This window comes from Schistocerca americana, chromosome X, assembly GCF_021461395.2.
Source record: "Schistocerca americana isolate TAMUIC-IGC-003095 chromosome X, iqSchAmer2.1, whole genome shotgun sequence".
Lineage (NCBI taxonomy): Eukaryota > Metazoa > Arthropoda > Insecta > Orthoptera > Acrididae > Schistocerca > Schistocerca americana.
In genome coordinates this window covers 667939638-667962823 of record NC_060130.1, presented here as the reverse complement: position 1 = coordinate 667962823, position 23186 = coordinate 667939638, and the positions used below count along the sequence as shown (strand labels likewise).

Below are 23186 nucleotides of genomic sequence, written 5' to 3'. Positions count from 1 at the left end.
TTTGAAGTGTCATCAATGGGATACAGTTTTATTCCGTCAAATATTTGTGTTATTAACAGTGAGCCTCAGTTTATCACACAGAGAGAGCACTTAGAACTTTATTAATGGTGATTTTTATTTTGTTTTGGCCTATAAAACCACTGTCAATTAGGGTGCTTATATCTGGAGTTATTCCAGAGGGAAAATTGACTATAAGAACCTGTTCTGTCTAGCAACTGGAGTGTGTGGGGAAATTTACTGTTAAGTTTCCAAGCAATGACATTTATCTTAGATTTAAACAAACAGATCAAGATTCCCCAACAGTATTCATACATTGTTACAATTACATAGCTAGAACTATTTACAAACAACCCAAAGGCACATGCTTCAAAACATTGCTCCAAACACAAAACCTCCAATCAATTGTGTTACATTTGACAAAGTTTTTAACAAAGGTAGCAACACGTCCACCTTCCCTGTAATCTCTACAATTTGACGTATACTGTAGCAGTCTCTCAAGATCTGAACACATGAGGTAATAAGTGAAAAACCATGACTAGGGATGGTCTATAGCCTGAAGTTTATGGATGTAGACTGGTTTCATTTAGCTTTTATACATACCTCTAATATTTTAGAGCTAATAGTCAATGACTTCAGAGATGTAGCTTCATTGAATGTTTTCACTAGCCAGTTGTTTAGAAAATGCAAGCCTCAAACAAAACTTTACAACACTATATAGTTAAAAGCACAGTTAAAACTTTATTTACTGATTGTGCAAACACATTTTCTTAAACTGTTTGTCACAGGAAAGAAAACCTGATACATATAAATAAGGTCTTAATAATATTGATGAGAGAGACAATAAACACTGCTGAGTTTGAATGACACACAAATAATTCTATAGTCTGACAGACTTTCCTGCTGTAAATGCTCCTTTTTTTTGGCAGCTGAGAAATGAACACCTCTCATCTATTACAAAGATTAAAAGTGTTATTTTTACTTTCACTACAGATAAATTAAAATAAAGTATTTCATACAAACCTATGAATGCATTGGGTATTGTAATTTTCAGCCACATCCTGTCTCTAATTTCCAGCCCAGAATCAGGTCGTGCCATTGCTCTGACAATTACTGACATGTCTGTGTTAACTGAGAGCTGAAGATCCTCAAAAGGGCCTGCAAATATAAAATTTATTCGATAAAAGAAACACAGATTTATGAGAGCTTACACCAGGCAAATGGTTTCCATTATGGTGCTTTACACAGACTTGCACACAGGGGAGGTAGGCAGCCATAATTTGGTTATAGTGTTAGAATTCAGGGCCCAAAATGAAACTGCACTGTGCACCTATTCCCTATTTATGATCAGAATGTACAAAAGCCTTTTTTCCAGGACTCCTCGAAAACATTTAAATACACAAGAAAATGGAATGCATACAGAGTCGCACCACTAAAATAGAAAACAGGAAAATCAGCAATTAAAATGCCGACCTAAATAAAGTTCAAGGGCAATCATAATTCTATCAAAAAGAAAATTAGCTTTCTCACACACATATGGACACATAAAGAAGGCACACCTCACGCACACACGACCGCTATCCAGAGTGGGCACAGATAGTGGTCATGTGTGCAGTAAATGTGCCTGCTTGTGCCTGTGTTTGTTTTCTCTTCTTTTCTGAAGAAGGCTTTGGCCAAAAGCTCAGTATGTAACAGTCTATTTGTTGCCGCCATCTGCAACTCAACATGTCATCTGAAAGGTGAGTAGCAACCTATCCTTTTCATAATTGTCAATATTCCAACCTGAACTTTCCACTGTTTAAAAACACTGTAACAAACATGAATCTGAGGAAAAATTTATCTCAGTGTACCACAAAATTAGAAATAATTCTGAGTAACACATAAAATGCTTCTAAGGCATTCAAGTTGGACGCTTGAAGGATTAAGGCTGTGAGGGCAGATCACAAGTCATGCCTGAATAGCACTGCTCACCAAAGTCAGTCTTTAATGTTCAAGTAAAGGCCTGTCACGCAATCTGTCAGGAAGTTTAAATACAGAATACTCTCCACTGCAGAGGAAAACTCATTCTAAAATTATGTGTAAACATGAGCATCAAATAACTTATGACAGCAACTCCAGATGGTCACCTGTCAACTCTACAGGTACAATGATAATATACACTGATGAACCAAAATGCTGCCTGGTGGTGTTGCAGGCACATGACATGTTTAGGGAAGTATATAAAGGGAGCAGAGGCAAATTAGGAATTATTCTGGTGACAATACAGGCCACAAACAGGGAAATCCACTGATAACTGACTGACAAAGGGCAGATTGGTGTGACTTGGCATGTGGGAACAAGCGTCTCAAAAACAGTGAAGCTGTTTGTATTCTAGTGTCCTGAGCACCTATAGAAACTGGTTAAGGATGGAGAAACCAAAAGTAGGTGACAAGGTGTTGGATGCCTATGCCTCTTTACAGAATGTGGAGGTCAGCAGCTTGCCTGCTCTGTAAAACAGGACAGGTGACAATTTGTGGCATATCTTATGACAGAGAGGAATGATGGTGCCTGTGCAAGTGTTTCAGAGTACACTATTCAGTGCACATTGCTGAATGTGGGGCTCCACAGCAGACAATCCCTGTACGTTGAGCAAATCATATCTTCAGTTATGACTGTAGTGGGCACATGATCATTTAGACTGGACAATGGATCATTTGAAACATATCACCTGTTCAGACAAATTGTGTTTCTTCTCACATCAAGTAATCAGTCATGTCTCGATACACTGTCATCCAGGCAAACAGCTGCTTGAAACATGCACCGTGGTGGATGGTGGCAGATAGTGGTAGTATTATGCAATGGTGGACAATCACCTGGGCTTCTAGATGACCTATGGTAGTAACTGAAGGCATTATGTCAACTGTGGACTACATAAACATTATTGTGGATCAACTGCATCCCTTCGTACATGATGTTTCCTTGTCGATGTCACATCACCAGAATCGTGCTACAGAGGTTTGAGGAGCATAATAGTGAACTCATGTTCATGTCTTGGCCACTACATTCACCTGAGCTGAACAATATGAAACACATCTGGGACACCATCAGATGCCAGCTCCACATACACAAACCACTGGACCACAATTTACTGGAACTTCGAGACATGTGCAAGGACATCTGGAGCCACTTACCTCTGGAAACATATCAAGAACTTCTAGAATCCATGCTACACAGAATCACTGCTACATTACATTTCAAAGGTGGACTACCAGGCTATTAAGCAAGTGGTCATAATGTTTTGGCTCATCAGTGTATTTTTCATGTATTTGAAATAAATATTTAACTCGTCAGTACCTACAGTGGTACCTTTCTGAACTTTTTGTTACTACTTTTAAGTAACATTAACATATTTTAATTAAAGTTATTAAATTTCAACCAAGGCTTTTTTAGGTCTCGGGTATGTATCTGATGCAATTCTCCATTGCATTATCCATCAAAATTTGTAATCCAACTATAGAAACATCTGTCCATTCACATTCCACACATTAAATATCTCTCTCTCTCTCTCTCTCTCTCTCTCTCTCTCTCTCTCTCTCTCTCTCTCCTGTCCCTCCCCCCCCCCCCCCTCTCTCTCTCTCTCTCTCTCTCTCTCTCTCTCTCTCTCTCTTCAGGTACTGCTGAAAACATTGTAATGAAACTGCTTACTGGGGGACAGAAGTTGTGTTTCCCTGTCATCAGAGACTTCTTTAACACAAAATTTGGTATACTGATTTCAGATATGAAGTTGGTTTCCCTCTACATACTGCAATTTTTTTACAATGCAACATGTTAGGTTTCTCAATATTGACAATTTAGTACTACCTTCAATTCATCCTCACCCCTCCCAACAAAAATATTTTTCCTTTACTAAAAGAAGTATAAAAGTTCTTTAACAACATGCATTATGCACAGGTAGCATCTCTGTAGTCCATTTAGAAAGTTAATCATTTTCAGCTCCACACAAATGATCCAGTTGTGCTTTAAATGGTAAATATAATTTATATCACACTGAATCAAACCATAAGCATTTCAGTTTTACATGACAATGCGCTCGAGAATGTGCTTGATGCCTTGTCTAGAATATAAGATACAACCCCTAGCATAACAAGTAGAACAGAAAGTGTGCTAACAGTCCAACATAGGTGCATAGGACTGCAATTTCAGTACAGTGTCTGAACTATGATCAACACTGTCACTTGAGATTCAAGTTGATGTGATTGCTGTATCGGAAGATGTATGCTGCTAGTAACTGTGTTTATTTTGTGAGTTTCTTTATGGTGGTGTGAGTGAATGTTGCACAGTTGAAGGCGGTGGCCATAAAGAAGAAGAAGAAGAAGAAGAAGAAATGCCCACGTGTTTCACTCCAATGTGCAGATCTGCCATCAGGTAAAATAAAAATAAACATTAAATAGACACCCCCCCCCCCAAAAAAAAAAAAATAAATAAATAAATTAAACATAATTTTCCAAACGGGTGAGAGCAATACCTACGAAAAACAAAAATCTGACTCACAATTGTGAGAGATTAATATTGTGGCGAGGAATTTATCACAAAGCCAAGCAAGTTTGCCACCGATGGTAAACAAATTACAATTCTACGACAAAGGTGATCTCTAAAACCAGGAGTGGTCCCTCATTTATTTCCCAATTTACCAAAATATCTACCAAAAACATTACACAAAATAAAATCACCAGTAAAATACTTGCAAAAGAGAAGCTGCAGAAAAGGAAACATTGAACAAAAAGTGACAATGTCTCTCAGTGTTTCTCCAGTCAAGGAAAATTTACGGAATAAAATGGTACTGGACACACCAGTAATTTCAATAAAAAGAACATAGAAGTGTAAGAAACAGGAAGTCGTGTGACTACGTAATAAACGAAAAGTGAATGCTGAAATCATACTTCTGCGAAAGCAGCTCTCACATGAAGTGTAAGATGGCTCCATCACATCTCATCATTCTAAACTTAGTAAGAAACAGAAAAACACAGAAGACACTGTAATAAAGAAATGTCAGTTGGAAAACAATAAGGGAATGTAGTAAGATAATGAGTTTCTGCTGAACAGTGTGCTTTTAAAATTAAGTTGCCCAAAGATACAGACATTGTTGTAAGCATGGACTGTTGCCACTTCCTTCCGAAACCCACCTCCGAAATTTATTGAAAGTCTCAAACGCCCATATGGAAGCAATACGCACGATGTGGAAGCAATTAAAAATTATTTTCAAGAAGAACAAGATGAAGAGAAAAACTCAAGTGTTCCGATTTTTGATGAAGTTAAGCTTCAAGAACAACCGCATTTCAATAACATCTTCATTCAAAATTGATGGTTTCACCAAGTTAGTGGAATATATTACATATGACTGTATGAATAAAGCTGTAAATTAGGCTCTGGTGTTTATGTTGGTTCCTCTGCTCCACAAATGGATACAACCTGTTGTGGTGTATGCAAGTTGCAATGCAATTTACTGCATTCACTTCTAATTGCAATGTCTAGGAAATTAGTGGTATAAGAAATAAAGTTACTTGATTTATATCAAATCCAGTTAAGGAAACCAGAATAATCTGGGCACTTTCAGACACTCTTCATGTGATAAAAATGAACACAAAATAATTTTTGTGATAAAGGTGAGGTACTTTTCAACAATGAGATCAACTGTAATTTCTATTGAAAAGTTTATGAATAAGATAATTCTCCAGAGTTCGCAGGATTAAAACTTTGCCACAAATTAACTTCCACCCACGCCGATCCGAAGTGATTTCAACGTAAGAACATACGATTAGCTCAGCATTATTCAGCAACTCAGTAGGCAACAGAATAAAAAACCGTTCAGCGAAATTGAAGCGACAGGATTCAAAGGCAGTGAATCAATGGAATCATTCGCAACATGTATGAAAAGAGGCTCACAAAATATTAATGAAATGGCGACATCCTTGCAGGTAGAAGCAAGGGATTTGATTCCAAAAGAACTTTCCAGTCTCCAAGAGTAACCACTGAAAGTACCTTAGAAATATCTGAATACTTGTGGAAAAGAGGTTTCAGCTATGTCCTGATAGCAAAATTTAATAAGGGTTCACTTGAATGTCATTTTGGTATCATAAGGTCTCCGAGACACAATGATCTTCCGGCAGTAAATAGACTTCTTCAACTTGTACATGTTACAGTGTGTTTACACTCCTTTTAAACTTGCATTATCTTCTGATAGAATCTGAACATAAATGTGAATGTTCTTTGAAACCATATGTAAGCCAGATGTTGATGTTAGCTAAGAGATTTGGAGCAAAAGAACAGATACAGAGTTCTGAAACTGGAAGACATGATTTAAAAAATGTTGCATGTATCACATAACTTCGCAGAGGCTCAACTTGATCCAACACATACACCAGAGTCTTGATCCATCACACATGCCAGAGTCTTGAAACCACCTCAGGAAAAGAATGTTCAGTTTATTATTTGGCAGGTTACACGGTGCATCAAGCAAGAAGAGTCACAAAATGGCCAAAGTGTTTGTGCCTTCTAAATGGGAATTTATCTGACAAGCCACTCTCTTTAGAGATTATGGCTCTTCTACAGGAAAGACGTTGTTTACGTGCCCATCGAAAGGTGTTTTCAATTTCTTATCCAGATGGAAAATGAATAGTCATGATAAAAAACTTCATGAGGGCAGTTTATGTGGTGACTTTTTTAAAAGAATGTTTACATAGTTTGAACCTAATTGACATTAGTGTTGAAATATCAAACACTGGACAGTGTGAAGATCATAGGATGGACAATGTTCCTAAGTTGATTCTTCATTATATCCAATGCCAGTTTTTCACAAATTCAGAAGGAGCTGAAGTCTTTGAAAATGTCCAAGACTCTTCAAAAACTTTCTAAACTAGCTGAGAACTGATGCCCACTGAGGTCAGTTAATCAAATCCATGCACTTTTAATTTCATTACATAAATTTCATGAATGAATTAGTTCGTGTGCTACCTTTGCCATGGTAACATGTACTTCTGTGAATCACAAGCGGAGCAACTGACATCTAGCAACAGAACCGGTGGACTAGTGGAGTCAGCACACTCTCTCTTCTACTCACCATGCCCCTAGTTTGTCGAGAGTACCTTAAATCATACGGCAAGTAACACAATCCTTTTCACCTGGGAGGGTGGGGAAGTGAGGATAGTAAGGAGGGAGAACGACTAAAAAGTATCTGTTACTGCCTCCAGACGTACAATACTTTAGTAAAGCAAATGTCTTTCTGGCAGCCTCAAGGCAAGTGAGTTCACCAGTTTCTTGAATATGCCCAAAATCCCCATTAAGTAGTTTAATTCTATTTGCCTGAACTGTTGAGAACCTGATGAATGAGTGCTGTCACATCAGAGTCTTCCAATCACATTGCCATTTCCTCTTGCCAGCTTATCACATATGCTTGGACTTCCTCACTGTTTACCCTTGCCCGCAGGAAAGACCAGAACAAAGAGTTCCACTAACCACTCTTTTTCAAGCAGCTGGTGAGTTGAATATATATATTACTGGTATAGAAAAGTATGCAGCACTTTTATAAGGTAATGTTCCATGTAGTTATGTATCACACAGTTTAAGGGAACAAGCAAGAAGGAAATCTAATCAATTCATAAATCACTGAAGAGCAGACATTCACATGGCTATGATAAAATACCATAACTAGGCTTAAAAAGATCAATACACCATACATTAATGGGATACAACGTCCCTTGTCCAATGTGTCTTTCTGAAGCAGTTAATTACCATACACGTTAAAAAATCAAAACCATTTTATAAACAGAAACAAAGGTAATGCAGACCATTATAGACTAATTTTCTTGCTAACACTGTTCCCAAAGGGGTCTGAGAACGCAGTGTATAAACAGTGAAATGAAGACAGTTTATTTCTTTTTCAATTTGTTAAAAGCACATATTTGGTGGGTTGTGGTACACTTCTGTACGAAATAGGAAACACTCACCAATGAATCTATTCCTATTTAGAAAATAAGAAGCAAAAAGATACCTTCGAGAGTCGACATAAAGAGACATGCTTGCTCTTAACGGCTATTGTAAAGTTCAGGGAGGGTGAGGGACAGAGACAGGTACTACAGGGTTTTGTTCTAAGCCCGACACTTTTTTTTTTTGTTTCGTCTGTATTCATCTGTATCAATTATATACAGTTAAATGTGACAAAAAATTTAAAAGTTTTCTATTTACAAGTGTCACTGTGAAAGACGTGGAGTGGAATATAAATGATCTAGCATATAGGATAGTGTCAAATATCAACTTGTGACTTACACAGAACATTTCATTGCACAGTTGTAACAAAATAAGATGTGTACAGTTTGCAAAACAAAACTCTGGATTAAGTGCAAATTTATCATCATGGGATGATCAAATGATCAGCTACACTAAATGCTTGAAATTTTTAGAACTGAAGAACGATGATAAGATAACTTGGATGTATCACATTTACATTGTTCTTCAAAACTTAGTGTTACTACCTGCACTATAAGAAAAATTTCAATCATCACTATGCATCAATGTGAAGCTTGTTTACTTCACCTATTTTTAATCTATATGCCCTTTTGTAATAGCTCTGTATTCACAAATAATATTCTTAAATTAGAAAGCATAATCTGTACGATCTGCTACATCAGTATAACAACTTCGGGAGATTGTTTATATGGCACTGTATTCTGACTGTGTAATCCTGTAACTTATATCTGCGAGTGGGATGTGTACCTAATAACATCAGCTTGTTCCAAAAGAATGACCTGAACACTGATCACAAAAGTATTTGCAATTTGGTGACACTTTTTTAACCACATCACATGTGTTAAATCAATATGTACTGCATCAATAAACACATTTCCAACGCAACTGAAAAATATGAGGGATAAACTTCACATTTTTAATTCAAGTTTAATGACTTCCTTGTGGTACCCTCACATCCTTGCAATAGTTTAGCACCTTTTGTTGCAATGCATTATTTATTCATATTCACCACTGCAGATACCTACCACTCTCATTAATTTGATAATAGACAGTCACTGGTGGTGAATAAATAATGAAAGTTATAAAGGTAGCAGCTCCCTGTATGGATGAGGTGCTGAGACAGCGATAAGGACATAGATTGAGGTGACAAAAGTCATGGGATAGCGATATGCACAGTAGTGTTGCGTACACAAGCTATAAAAGGGCGGTGCATGGATGGAAGCTCTCATTTGTTCTCAGGTGATACACGTGAAAAAGTTTCCGACATGATTATGACTGAAAAGCGGGAATTTACAGACTTTGAACCTGGAATGGTAGTTGGAGCTAGAAGCATGGAATATTCCATTTCAGAAATTGTTAGAGAATTCAATGTTCCGAGATACACAGTGTCGAGAGAGTGCTGAGAATACCAAATTTCAGGCATTACCTCTCACCACAGACAACGCAGCGGCTGACGGCCTTCATGTAATTGACCAAGAGCAGCAGCATTTGCGGGAGAGTTGTTAGTGCTAACAGGCAAGCAACAATGCGTGAAATAACTGCAGAAATCAGTTTGGGATGTACAACAAATGTATCCGTTATGGCAATGAGGCGAAATTTGGCGTTAACGGATTATGGCAGCAGACAACTGACGCAAGAGCCTGAGCCTTTGCTAGCAGCATAACACTGCCCACAGTACCTCTCAGTACGGTTCAAGTGCAGCACAGAACCCACCAAGCCATGGAACGAAGTTGTCAACAAGGCACTGTGCAAGCTGGTGGTGGTGGCTCCATAATGGTGTGGGCTGTGTTTACATGGAATGGACTGGGTCCTCTGGTCCAGCTGAACCAATCATTGAATGGAAAGATTTGGGGGTGGAAATTGTTAAAAAATGGATGTTTTTCAGTATGGCAGGATCTTCTCACGAAATTTCAATCACCAACTTTCTCCTCTGAAAGTGAAAATATTTTGCTGATGCAGACCTACATAGGAAGAAACAATCATCATAATAAAATAAGGGAAATCAGAGCTTGCACAGAAAGATATAGTTGTTCACTTTTTCCGCGCGCTATTCAAGAGTGGAAAAACCGAGAATTAGTGTGAAGGTGGTTTAATGAACCATCTGCCAGGCACTTAAGTGGATTTGCAGAGCAGCAATGTAGATGTAGACGTTCGGATACATGTAGACCATTTGCAGCCATTCACGGACTTAACACTCCTAAACAATCAGGGAATTTTTATGGATGACAATGTGCCATGTCATAGAGCCCCAAACATTTGCAATTGGTTTGAAGAACATTCTGGGCAATTTGAGTGAATAATTTGGTCACCCACATTGCCTGAAATGAATCCATCGAACGTTTACAAGACATAACTGAGAGGTCAGATCGTGCACAAAATCCTGCACCAGCAACACTTTCTGAATTATGGATGGCTATAGAGGCAGCGTGGATCAATATTTCTGCAGCGGATTTCCAACACAATATTAGGAGGTATCCCATGACCTTCCTCACCACAGTGTTAACAAGACTGTATGTGTCGCTAAGCTTTAAGACAGAGTTGAAAATTACCTTCCAATGTCCTACAGACACCAGACCCATCACCTCATTCCTCATGCACCTGACAAACTACATCCTTACACATTAACACTTACCCTTTGATGGGAAGACATACAAACAAATCTGCAGCACGCGACCCCAATACTGGACAAAATATAGTCATTTGTTTGACTCAATGTCTAACTTTGCACAGAGCCGGTAAGAATTTCTGACAATTTTGAGCTGTTACATCCCGGGCAGTATTTTGTTGAAAGAAATGAAACTTAGCCGACATATACAACTTAATGTGATCTCTTAAAAATAATAATGAAAAGAATTTTATGAGCCATATTTACCTAGAAAATTTTAGGCACAGTTGCCCAAAAAAAAATTAACAAAGTTCGACTTCTCATATCTCAGGGACTAAAGGTATGATGAACGTGAAACTTGGCATGGTGTAACCTAACAATACAATGTTCTCAAATAGAAAGATTCATTTATTTACTGCTTTCCAGTACTGAATAAAGTATTGCAAACTTTAAGATTTTGTAAAAACATAAAAAATGCAGTATCTTCGAACTGATTTGGCAAAACACTGGGTTCTATAAAACTTTACAAACTAGTCTCACTGAAAAGACTGTGGTTTTAACTGCAAAGAAAATTGTATTCAATTCTCCAACATGGCTAACAATGCTAGATAATTTGAATCAAAGTTAGGCATGAACGACTGGCACAAAAAAATGTAAACTTTGGATTCTTATATCTGGTAGAGTAAATGCATGCTGAACATGACAACAACAACAACAACAACAACAACAACATCAAACTTGAATTTTGTAAAAATACCAAAAATTGGATCACATTCAGTCAACTTTTAGAAAATCTGTTTTCATAACTCATTTCAAAATAATCATAGTTGGAAATAGCATACGGGCCACTCCACATCAAGGGAACCAGGGCCCCACTCTGCCATCTCCAAATCTAATGAAATTTGGTGTGAAGATTCTAGATGGTCTTTGATGGTTGTATACCAAATTTCACTCCAGTTTCTTTGGTGGCTGAATTTTTAGGGGCTTTTAAAGAGAGGCTACTCATCTTTGCATCACATACGAAGGTGCAAATGCGGCAAGTTTGCTACGCTTTTTTAAAAGTTCTAGCAAACATTTGGTCATTTGCTTTAATATACAAAGACAACTTTTTATGCTGAATCACACCGTGGCAAAAATTAGGGATTTAGCCACAGCTAAATATAGATACAAGCCTCTGAAGTGGCTAAAAAATTCATCACGCTATTCTGAGAGCCAAGGTTTGAGTGACCGCTGCTACTCTTCATATGAACCAATCACACCAAAACTTCAGAGGGTTATTCCTACCTATGATGTCTATATATGGAGCAAATTTAATTAACACTGGATGCCTCCATAAAAATATATGATTCTGCAAATTTGGCCAAAATTTTCTACGTGCAAATTTTAGGGTATTTTTGGGGGGCAATATCTCAACTGTGTCTTGTTCAATCATTTTTTCTTGATACTGCTGGAAAGAGCATGCTTTAAGACTTCAAAGTTATACTGTTTAATTTCTGGATCTTGCATATCGATGAATAAGAATATGATTCAGAAGTTATTATTTCAGCATTTTGAGAAAATTGAAAAGTGAAATATTTTACTCATTAAGTCCCATAATTAATTTATTTTATTTGAGTATATAAATCAGTTTCAAACATTAATTTAACACATGCCATAAAAGCAAGAATAATACACAAAACAGCAAATTTGCAAAACAAAAATACTAAAGGGTCAGTTCCATTTTTGTTTAACAGTTCTACAATTTTGTCAAGGACAGATAGTGGATAACTGCATTGTCTTCCTGATGATGGTGTTGATGGTGCTTCTAAAGTCATGAAAATATGTTGCTCAGGAATCCAGCAGGTGTCTTTAGCAGTTGGCCAGTGGAAGGAAAGAGCAGGACCTTGTGGGTTCATAAAGCTGATGAGGACATCTTGTTGTTCATGTCAGACTTAACACGTTTCCAAATCACCAAAAATTCTCATACACACATGCAACATACAGTCGTGGTTGTTAACTTGCAATTGAGATTGCTGAAATTTCTTCTTCTGCACCGACGGCATTAACTGTGAATGCTGTAGCATCATTGGAAACTCTGCTTACTCATAGGTGATTACAATTAAATGGCTTAAATTGACGATTTTCTCTTTTTCCAGAGATTATATGTCCCATGGCAAACCTTGTTTCTTATTAGACTGAATTTTTTCAATTTTTTCTTTTAGTACACAAAAAAAGCTTTATGCTGGAATATTATCACCACAAAATTTTAACAGATCATATGGAGTCAATATTTGGTTGTCTAAGGGTCTCTGCATACTAGCATGGGCTGCTAGTCTTTCTTATGTTCCTCCAGTGCCTTCCCAAGGTGATTTATCATGGCTTGTTAAAAAAAAAAAAAATTCCATTTGGCAGTGATGCCAAAATCCTTTTCGTGCACACGTAAATTGATGAAATTTCTGAAATTCTTATATTGAGCAGCTGAACCATCACTAAAGTAATATATGTTCTTAATGTTTTCAATCTTTGTCTTTAAACAAGGAATTAACTTTATTTGAAAGGCATGGACAGCAATGGCATCTTGACAGACACAGTCGCTGGTCATACAAACACTAATACTGTGACATTCTTTGCCACCAAAATAGAAAACAAATGGATGTAATGTGGCCTAACTATTCTCCCAATAAAATCCTTGCACAGCATCTTGCAGGGAGGGGGGGGATTTTCAGCAAAATCCCACTCTGACGTGTCTAATAATGTGTTTCTGTTGGTATAGACCCATTGCTTGTTTGTGTTCCAGTGTTTCTTCAGGGTCACTGTCTTTAAAAGCACCTTCAAGAAAAGCCTCTAGTTACATTTTTTCTGGACATTCTTCACAATGTTGCGGCATAAAATCTTTTGATTCCAAACTGCATACAGTTTTTTTTTTTTTTTTTATCAAATCCTTGTAGTCATCTTGGATGGATGTTGCTGAAGCCAACATTAATTTGACATTCTGATGAATTGCACATACACATACTGAATGTGATCCAGAAGCACCAACTGTAGTACATCATTTCGACCTGAGCTTGCAACATTTTGAGAGGCTCAGCTGATTTCCATGATGCTTACAACAAGCAATGAACATTTCTTACAGGTTACAAAGGAGTAGGCATTTCTGCTTGTGAATCTTTACCCCATTTATTCTTACTGAAACACAATCATTTCTTGCCTGAGCATAAATGATAAAACTCGCATATAATTAAAAATAAAGTGGGTACATTTTGTTTTACTTCGTAATTGACCTTTTCCCCCTCTCCGGTTTGCAGATGTCGCCAAAACCCCATGTACCATTCTTAGTTTCCTAGCCTTCTTCACTATTTTAGTTGAAGCAGCAAATTCCTTGGCCATTTTTCAATAGTCCAGCAATTTGGGGCCAGGGTCAAAATTTGAAATTTACTGCAATTGCTTTAAGTCTGAAGCTTAATCTTAAGTTCTTGAATTAAGATGTCCATATCTTTACATTTTTGGCATTCTTCTGTTTGTATTTGAGCAATATCTACTTAGCTCACACCAGCAGCTGTGGCAATTACCCTAGAAATCTTGACTTGGGCTTTCAGAACTTTGCGCTTAATGTATCCCATTGAATACCTTTTGCTGATATGTTGAAGCTTAAATTGTGGCTCTCCAGCTGATGACGACGATGAAGTATTAGCAGTAAAGCTAGCAACAACAACATCCATGTCTTCAGTGGATGATTCTTGCTTATCCTGGTGGGATGATTCCTTTTGGGCCATTTATCATCTACATTTGGTACAAATGTTCTGATGAGGTTGAAAAGCTTCATTAGTCAATAACTTCAACCTATCAGACATTTCAAATGATTACTGGTGTTAAAGCCTTCTTCATTACGAGTTTTTCTTTACCAAACGGGTGCAGCAAGTCTTCTGCAGGAACTTAAATTTTGTTATGAACAAGGTATTACGGTATGAACAAATTTGGGCATCTTCAGTAAAATCATGCACAGACCTAAGTTGTAGAAGCTTCTTGTCCACTTGTGACATTTCCTTAACTGATTACAGTTGACTTTTGTCTTAATAGAATGGCTGGTGATGATTTATGACAATCAGCTCCATCTGATCCACCAAAGTAGCAGGGTGCAATGGTCACTTAGTTCATTTTATACAATAATGTATTAACCTATAACAAGCAATTTTGAAAGCTCATGAATATCCTGCTAGCATAGCAGATTCAGACTTGTTTGTATATAAAATATACAAATTAGCCTATCAAAATATATTGTTTGAGTGCTTACCTTCAGCTACAACAACAATATTGATTATTCAAACACTCAACACGAAGATTGTACAATGTCATCACAGAAGACTGACACTGTGAAAATTGCCAATAATGACAACAACAATTGAAAGTGGCGATTCAGCAATGTATCACTGCTGCAAAGATAGAGCCTTAAAAAACTACTGTTGCTTTATAATGACGATGGAAACTGGGCGACAATGGATATATGCACCAACATGCATTGCGGGGTTAAACCTTCTAAAGCAACATAGCATTCCATTATGATGATCTAGATTTTATAATCTTACGAGCATTTTCTGTGGTTTTATTATATTTGTATATATTTTATAATGTAAAAATATTTCTTATTAGCATAGTTACATTCCCTAAACCACACGCAAATCTTATGCTTTTATACAATAGTTTATTAACTTATAACAAGCAATTTTGAAAGCTCATGAATATCCTGGCTTGAAGCATAGCAGATTCAGACTTGTTTGTATATAAAATATACAAATTAGCCTATCAAAACATATTGTTTGAGTGCTTACCTTCAGCTACAACAACAATACTGATTATTCAAATACTCAACACGAAGATTGTACAATGTGCAATTACACATTTTTTGATTTACCACTTCAAATTGTATTAATTTTTTGTATTTATTGACAATCCATTTTCTCTACTTTTGATAGATATTCTGACTCATCAACATGCAAGATCCACAAATTAAACAATATAACTTTGAAAGCTTAAAGCATGCTCTTTCCAGCTGTGGGAAGAAAAAAAAGAATTGAACAAGACACAACTGAGATATTGCCCCCCAAAAATACACAAATTTGCACATAGAAAATTTTGGCCAACTTTGCAGATCCGTATCTTTTCATCTAGGCATCAAATGTCAATTACATTTGATCCATGTACAGACATCACAGGTGTGACTGGTTCATATGAAAATTAGCAGTGGTCAGTCAAACCTTGACTCTCAGAATAGTGTGATGAATTTTTTAAACCACTTTAGAGTCTTGTATCTATATTTAGATGTGGTTAAATTGATAGTTTTGTCATGGTGAGACTTGACATAAAAAGTTGTCTTTGTATATTACTGCAAATGACCAAATGTTTGCTAGAAATTTTAAAAAAGCGTAGCAAACTTGGCACATTTGCACCTACGTATGTGATGCAAAGATGAGTAGGCTCTCTTTAAAAGCCCCTAAAAATTCAACCACCGAAGAAACTGGAGTGAAATTCGGTATATAACCATTGAAGACCATATGGAAATTTCACACCAAATGTTAGATATGGAGATGGTTGAGTGGGGACACTTTTTAATATTGGTCCCTTTGGCATGGAATGACCCATTCAGAAAATAATGTTCGATTTTCCAACATGCGCTAACAATACCTGAAAATCAATGGGGTATTAGAGGGAATGTACCACGGCAACGGGCTACATTTCACGAACCTGTTGACCGTGTTCTGTTGCCTTTATCTTTTAGTCATGATTGTATCTTGTGTGCCACCACCTGCAGAAATGGCCACAGTAGATAATCAATATTCTTCCAGGAACTAACATAGAATCAACCACGGAACTAATTTCCTGTGACCACCCTCATCCTGCCGCCTTGCATTAACTTTGCCTTTGGCCAGCCCTTCTGCATCTGAACTGACTAGTTTGCAGGTATGCACCCCTGTTCCTGCCAGCTGGCCCACAAAACATCCCTCGTTCACTGTGAAAATTCTTATCATTTGCCTACATGATGCGGCGGCCTGTAGACTCACGGGATTCAGTGTAAAGTGTGTATTTCACTGTTTGTTTAACACGGGGAATAGTGTGTCACGTCAGTCTTTGAGTGACACTCCCAGCATTGCAATGAACTCGCTCCTAGTGCCATGGGATTCCCAGTTCCCACCTCTGTATGGTGCTACGACCTAGTGAACAGTATAGGGTACTACTTTCAATCGGAAGTTCCCACCGTTTTTGCTGTACCTTCACGCAGAGGCATTGTATAGCTGAGTGTTGCTCTGTAGAGGACCTTTCAGTGCTGTTTGCGTGACATTTTGTAATTTTTTTCCTCAAAGCTATAGTATAAGGTAAATACTTTTGATTTGCCCAAATTTATGAAGGAAAATGTAAAACTGGAACGAGGAGAATTCCAGTTTGAAACAAAACGAGCCATTTCTGCAGTAAAATGGATGGATAACCGTCCAGTCATTTTCCTGTCCTCAATTCATGACCCATGAGAAACATCCACAGTGAAAAGGAAAAACAAGGATAGTACTAGTACAGATTTCTTGTCCTGAAGTTGTGGCAGAATACAACAAAATAATGGGTGGTGTCGATAAGTTTGATCAATTACGAGAAAGGTATGCTATTGGCAGACGTTCTGTAAAATGGTGGCACAGAATATTTTATTTGTCGGCCGGAGTGCCCGAGCGGTTCTAGGCACTTCAGTCTGGAACTGCACGATCGCTGCGGTCGCAGGTTCGAATCCTGCCTCTGGCATGGATGTGCGTGATGTCCTTAGGTTAGTTAGGTTTAAGTAGTTCTAAGTTCTGGGGGACTGATGACCTCAGATGTTAAGTCCCATAGTGCTCAGAGCCAATATTTTATTTCCTGGTAGACGTTGCTGCAGTGAACAGTTTTATCCTGTGGAAAATAAGTAAAAGAGAAAGTGGACAGCATGATCAGCTCACATACAGGATCCAACTAGCCAGACAACTGATCACTGGCTTCTCATCCCAAAAAAGGCATGGACAAAAACCTGTCGTTCTGGCAAAAAGGGGTAAAGTACCTGAAGATTTTTGTCATGAGGCTGTAGGGGAGCATCAACCCATTTTAGGAGAAACCTACTGGAGGTAGGAAAAGAGCACTTGTTTTTGTACATATTGTCAAATACCACTTTGCATAGACCCATGTTTCAGAAAATTTCATGACAAGTACTTGTGAACAATCATTGTAACAAGTGAAGTAAATTTATCAAATAAATACGACATATACTGAAAAAGTTTAACTCCAAGGAAGGGCAGTGGGAAGAATACTTCTCACCTTGCTGTGTGACCTCACTTTCACAGTTGGAGCAAATTTGATATTCTGTATGATAAATATACCTATCTGTTAACTACTACCTGCTCTCCATTCATTCATTAAAAAAAAACTGCCCAATAATTTTGCCCACAAAAGGGTTAAGCGATGTTCTGGTTACTCAGATCAGGTCTCCTTAATTATAGCGATCCTGACAAAGTACTGTAAAACTTAGTAGAATTACCTTCCAGTAACATAAATTCTGTTTTAAATGGATACCAGTGCGTCCATGAATGATAATCCAATGCCTGAATGTGTGATTAGAAAAGAATTATCATCAAAATGCCACACTGGCAAATTTTATTTGAAAAAAATGGAGTTCGAGTCTGAGAACAGCGGGTCAGTGGAGCAAAAATCACATGTTTCTCTATGATCAGATGTCCAGCTTAACGATAATGACCAAGTCTGCCTGTATCACAAAGCAAAGTACCTCAACACACACAAAATAGTGCAAAAATCATGTTGCAATCCATTTGGGGAAAAACTCAGTGTGTTAAAAGTTCATTGTCTAAAGTGGATCTTACCATGTCAAGTGATTTTAAAAAGTTGCAAAACTGAATGTAAAGCATGGCCAGAAAATTTGCACTACATGCAAAGTGCAGTACATTCGAACTATAGTTCACCATCCAGACTCTCCATCTACACACGAATTACAAATAGATACTTTGGAAAAACTGAGTCAAAGTTCAACTTCTCTAGGCACTTCTCCACTGAAAACTCAAAGGTTAATTGTTGGGGATAAACCTACTAATGTAATGTACTAGATGCCCCCAGATCCCGAACCCGAGCATTTTTTATTATTTAAATTTTACAAAGAGTCCATCTATATGTGCAAAGTCTGATTGCATACAACGTTATTTTCTGAATGCTTGGGGGGGGGGGGGGGGGCACCCTCTTTCCAACTATGATTAGTTTGAAATTAATTATGGAAAACATATATTCTAAAAGCAAAGTGAATGTGATCTATTTTTGTAATTTTCACGAAAATTACGTATGAACTGATTTTGTAGCAGTTTGGAAAGCAGTACGAGAATGATATTTTATACTGGAAGACCTTACGATGCGAAGTTGTGTTCAAAGTTTCATGTTTATTGTGCCTTTACTCAATGAGGTATAAGAGACCAAGTTAAAATTTCATTTGCAGCACAATTTTTCCAGATACTTTGCCTCAACTTACGTAATATTGTTAGCCCAAGTTGTAAGCTAACCCAATGTTGTGGGAAGGGGGGCTTAAACATGTTTCGAATGAGTGTGGTTTTGAAGCTTTAATAATAATCAAATGATATTTGTAAAAGAAATGCCGAACATACCTTATTTTCACCTTTTCACAAAAATCACATTATTGACAAATTTATTGACATTATTGGAAAACAGTAGGCAAATGAAATTTTGTATTCCACATCCTTGTGTATTAAGCTTCATGTTCAGCGCACATTTACTCTACGAAATACAAGAACCCAAAGTTTATATTTTTTGTGCTGTTGTTTTGTGCCCAAATTTGATTCAAATTATCCAGCATTGTTGGCCCATGTTGGATAATCAAATATACTTTTCTTCCCAGTTAAAACCATGGCCTTTCTAATGAGCCTAGTTTATACAGAACACAGCGTTTTGCAAAATCTTCAACTTTGCACTAGTTTATTCAGTATTGGAAAGTGGTAAATAAATGAATCTTTACCTTTGAGAACCTTGTGTTGTTAGGTTACTCCATGACAAGTTTCACATTTATCATACCTTTAGCCCCTGAGATATAAGAAGCTGAACTTCGAAAGTTTTTTGGGTGCTTAAACCTAAAATTTTGTGACTAAATATGGCTCGTAAAATTCTTTTCATTATTATTCTTAAGAGAATGCATAAAGTTGTACAAGATGGCTAAATTTCATATCTTTCAACAAAATACTGTCTGAGATGTAACATCCACAGTTGCAGGAATTCTTGTTCACTCTGCACAATATCATGCACGGAGCCAAGCAAGTGACTATATTTCAGCCAGTATTGCTTCGTCGAATGTTAAACTTGACCAATGTTCATTGGGGACAAGTGCAAACGTTCACATAAAATTTCTATGAAATCTGTGGTGGCCGAGCAGGGAGGCCTTGGTGAGTTAACACGGAATGACCCCAAATTTTCTCAATAGGACTTCTTGAGAAGAACACTGCCTTCCCATCAGGCATTTCCATTCCTGTTCCCGAAGCATCTCTGTAATAGTTGTGCTGATCAAACCTAACAGTAACAAATCTAGCAGCACACCTCTGAATTGCTTCAATGTCTTCCTTTAATCCGACCTGGTGGGGGTCCCAAACACTCAAGCAGCATTTGCGAAGGGGTCACACTAATGTTCTAAATGCAGTCTCCTTTGCAGATTATCTACACTTTCCTAAAACTTCCCCAATAAATTGAAGTCAAGCATTCTCTACTACCGTCCTTACATGGTAGTTCCATATTGTACAGCTTTGCAATGTTACAACTAAGTATTTAATCAAGGTGACTGTTTCAAGTAGCACACCACAAACACTGTACTCTAACATTACAGGATTGTTTTTCCTATTCATCTGTACATTACCTCCCATTTTTCTACAGACGGAGCAAGCTATGATTCATCACACAAAATAGAAATTCTAAGTCATCCTGTATCCTTCTACGCTCAATGACAACACTTTGTCACACAAGATGTAATGAAAAAGTAACAGGGATTTCTTAATTTCGCGAGCTTTATACATCAGATATTTGCATTTTCAGCCATTTTGAATATTTCGTTTATTGTGACAGTCTAAGAGGTCGCGTGTCTTTTCGAGTGCTTGGTGAATTTTTACTTTAGAAAAAGACGTATCAAAGAATTTGCATTAAATTTTGATTGACAAATGGAACAAACCGCAGCATCGCATTCAAAATGCTGTTTGTGGTTATTGGCGAATCTACTATGAGTAGGACAAGAGTTTACTAGTGGTATAAAATTTTCAAAGGGGCTGGAGAATACATTGAAGACAGCGACCGCCCTGGATGCCCTAGCACATCTATTACTGATGAAAATGGGGAAGAAGTAAAGAAAATGGTTCCAGAAAATTGCCAAATGACCATCAGAGAGGTTGCTGATGATGTCGGCATATAACTTGGCTCATGTCAAACAATTTTTTTAGATGTTGTGGGCATGAAACGTGTAGCGGTGAAATCTGTTCTGAAATTGTTGAATTTTGACAAAAACAACATTGCGTACACTCAGGAATTGCTGAATGATGTCGACAATGATCCAGAACTTCTAAAGAAGATTATAACAGGTGACAAAACATGGGTATACAGGTATGACATCGAAACCAAGGTCCAATAATTCCAATGAAAACTGCCTGAAGAGCAAAGACTGAAAAAATTTCAAAAAGTTCAATCACATGTGAAGGTTCTTTTCATGGTTTTCTTCAATTACAAAGGCACAGTGCATCATGAGTTTTTGTCTTATGGTCGTGTGGTCAATAAGGAATATTACCTTGAAGTTACACACCATTTGCATGAAGCAATCCAAAAGAAAATGGCAAGAACTGTGGCAAAACCACTCGTGGAAATTGCATCACAATAATGCTCCCGCTCACACCTAAATGGTTGTGCATAATTTTTTGGCAAAAAACGAAAGTGTTATGATGTCTCAGCCACCGTATTTGCCAGACATGGTCCGTGTGACTTCTTTTTACATCAGATCTACATCTACATCGACACTACGCAATCCACCATATGGCACATGGCAGAGGACACCCCATACCGCTACTAGTCATGTCCTTTCCTGTTCTACTCACAAACTGAACAAGGGAAAAACGAATGTCTATATACCTCCCAATGAGATCTACTTTCTCGTGTCTTATCTTAGCAGTCCTTACGCGCAATGTATGTTGGAAGCAGTAGACTCGTTCTACAGTCATGTTTAACTGCTGGTTCTCTAAATTTTCTCAACAGTGGTCCTCAAACAGACTGTCGCCTCCCCTCCAGGGATTCTAATTTGAGTTCCTGAAGCATCTCCACAACACGTGTGATCTTCGAACATACAGTAACAAATCTAGCAGCCCACCTCTGAACTGCTTCAATGTCTTCCTTTAAACCAACTGGGTACAGACTCCAAACGCTCAAGCACGGACTCCAAACGCTCAAGCAGTACCTGAGAATAGGTCCGCACTATCATCCTATATGCGATTCTTTTACAGATGAACCACACCTTCCTATAAACTAAAGTTGACCATTTGCCTTTCCTATCACAAACCTCACATGCTTGTTCCATTTCACATCAATTTGCAACGTTACACCCAGATATTTAAATGGTGTGACTGCGTCAAGCAGGACACTAGAGGTTTGTTTTTCCTTCTCATCCTCATTAACTTACATTTTTCTACATTTAAAGCTAGCTGTCATTCATCGCACCAACCATAAATTTTGTCTAAGTAGTCTTGTTTCCAGTTAGAGTCACTCAACTTCAACACCTTTCAGCATCATCATCAAACAGCTGCTCACCCTGTCTGTAAGGTCATTTATGCACATAGAGAATAAAATTGGTTGTATCACACTTTCCTGGGGCACTCCCGACCATATCCTTGTCTCTGATGAACACTCACAATTGAGGACAAGATATTGGGTTCTATAACTTAATACATCTTCGAGCCATTCACATATCTGTAAACCTACTCCATATGCTTGTACAGCCCGCAATACGGCACTGCGTCAAACACTTTCCAGAAATCTAGAAATATGGAACCAGCCTGTTGCCCATCATCATTAGTTTGCAGTATATCGTATGAGAAAAGGGCAAGCTGAATTTTGTATAAGCAACACTTTCTAAAATTCATGGACATAAGCTTCTCAGTCTCAAGCAAAGTTATAATATTTGAATTGTGAACATGTTCATGGATTCTGCAGCAAACTGATGTTATGGATATTGGTCTGTAATTTTGCGGGTCTGTTCTTTTGCCCTTCTTATACACAAGACTGATCCGTGCTTTTTTCCCTGTCATTTGGGACTCTGTACTGGGTGAGAGATTTGCGATAAATGCGAGCTAGGTAAGGAGCCAATGCCGTACATTGCTCTTTAAAAAATCGAATTGGTATTCCATCTGGACCTGCTGACTTATTTGTTTTCAACATCCGATAGTATGTTTGTAAGATTATCCTGCATGAACGTGAAATTTATGACTTTGGCTTTCATCTTGCTATCTTCAACTGTCACACCAGACTGGTCAACAAGTGACTGGATGGAAGCCTTAGACCTACTTAG

At 37.6% G+C, this 23186-nt stretch overlaps 1 protein-coding gene across 2 annotated transcripts in view; it reads right to left on the bottom strand.

The window, feature by feature from the left end:
• LOC124555092 (segment polarity protein dishevelled homolog DVL-3) overlaps positions 1-23186 on the bottom strand; it is a 126097-nt gene that overhangs the window by 20948 nt on the left and 81963 nt on the right. For both annotated transcript variants that reach the window (XM_047128887.1, XM_047128886.1), the window contains exon 11: positions 1021-1155. In XM_047128887.1, the coding sequence (XP_046984843.1) occupies positions 1021-1155 (135 nt within the window). The remainder of the gene's footprint in view (positions 1-1020; positions 1156-23186) is intronic.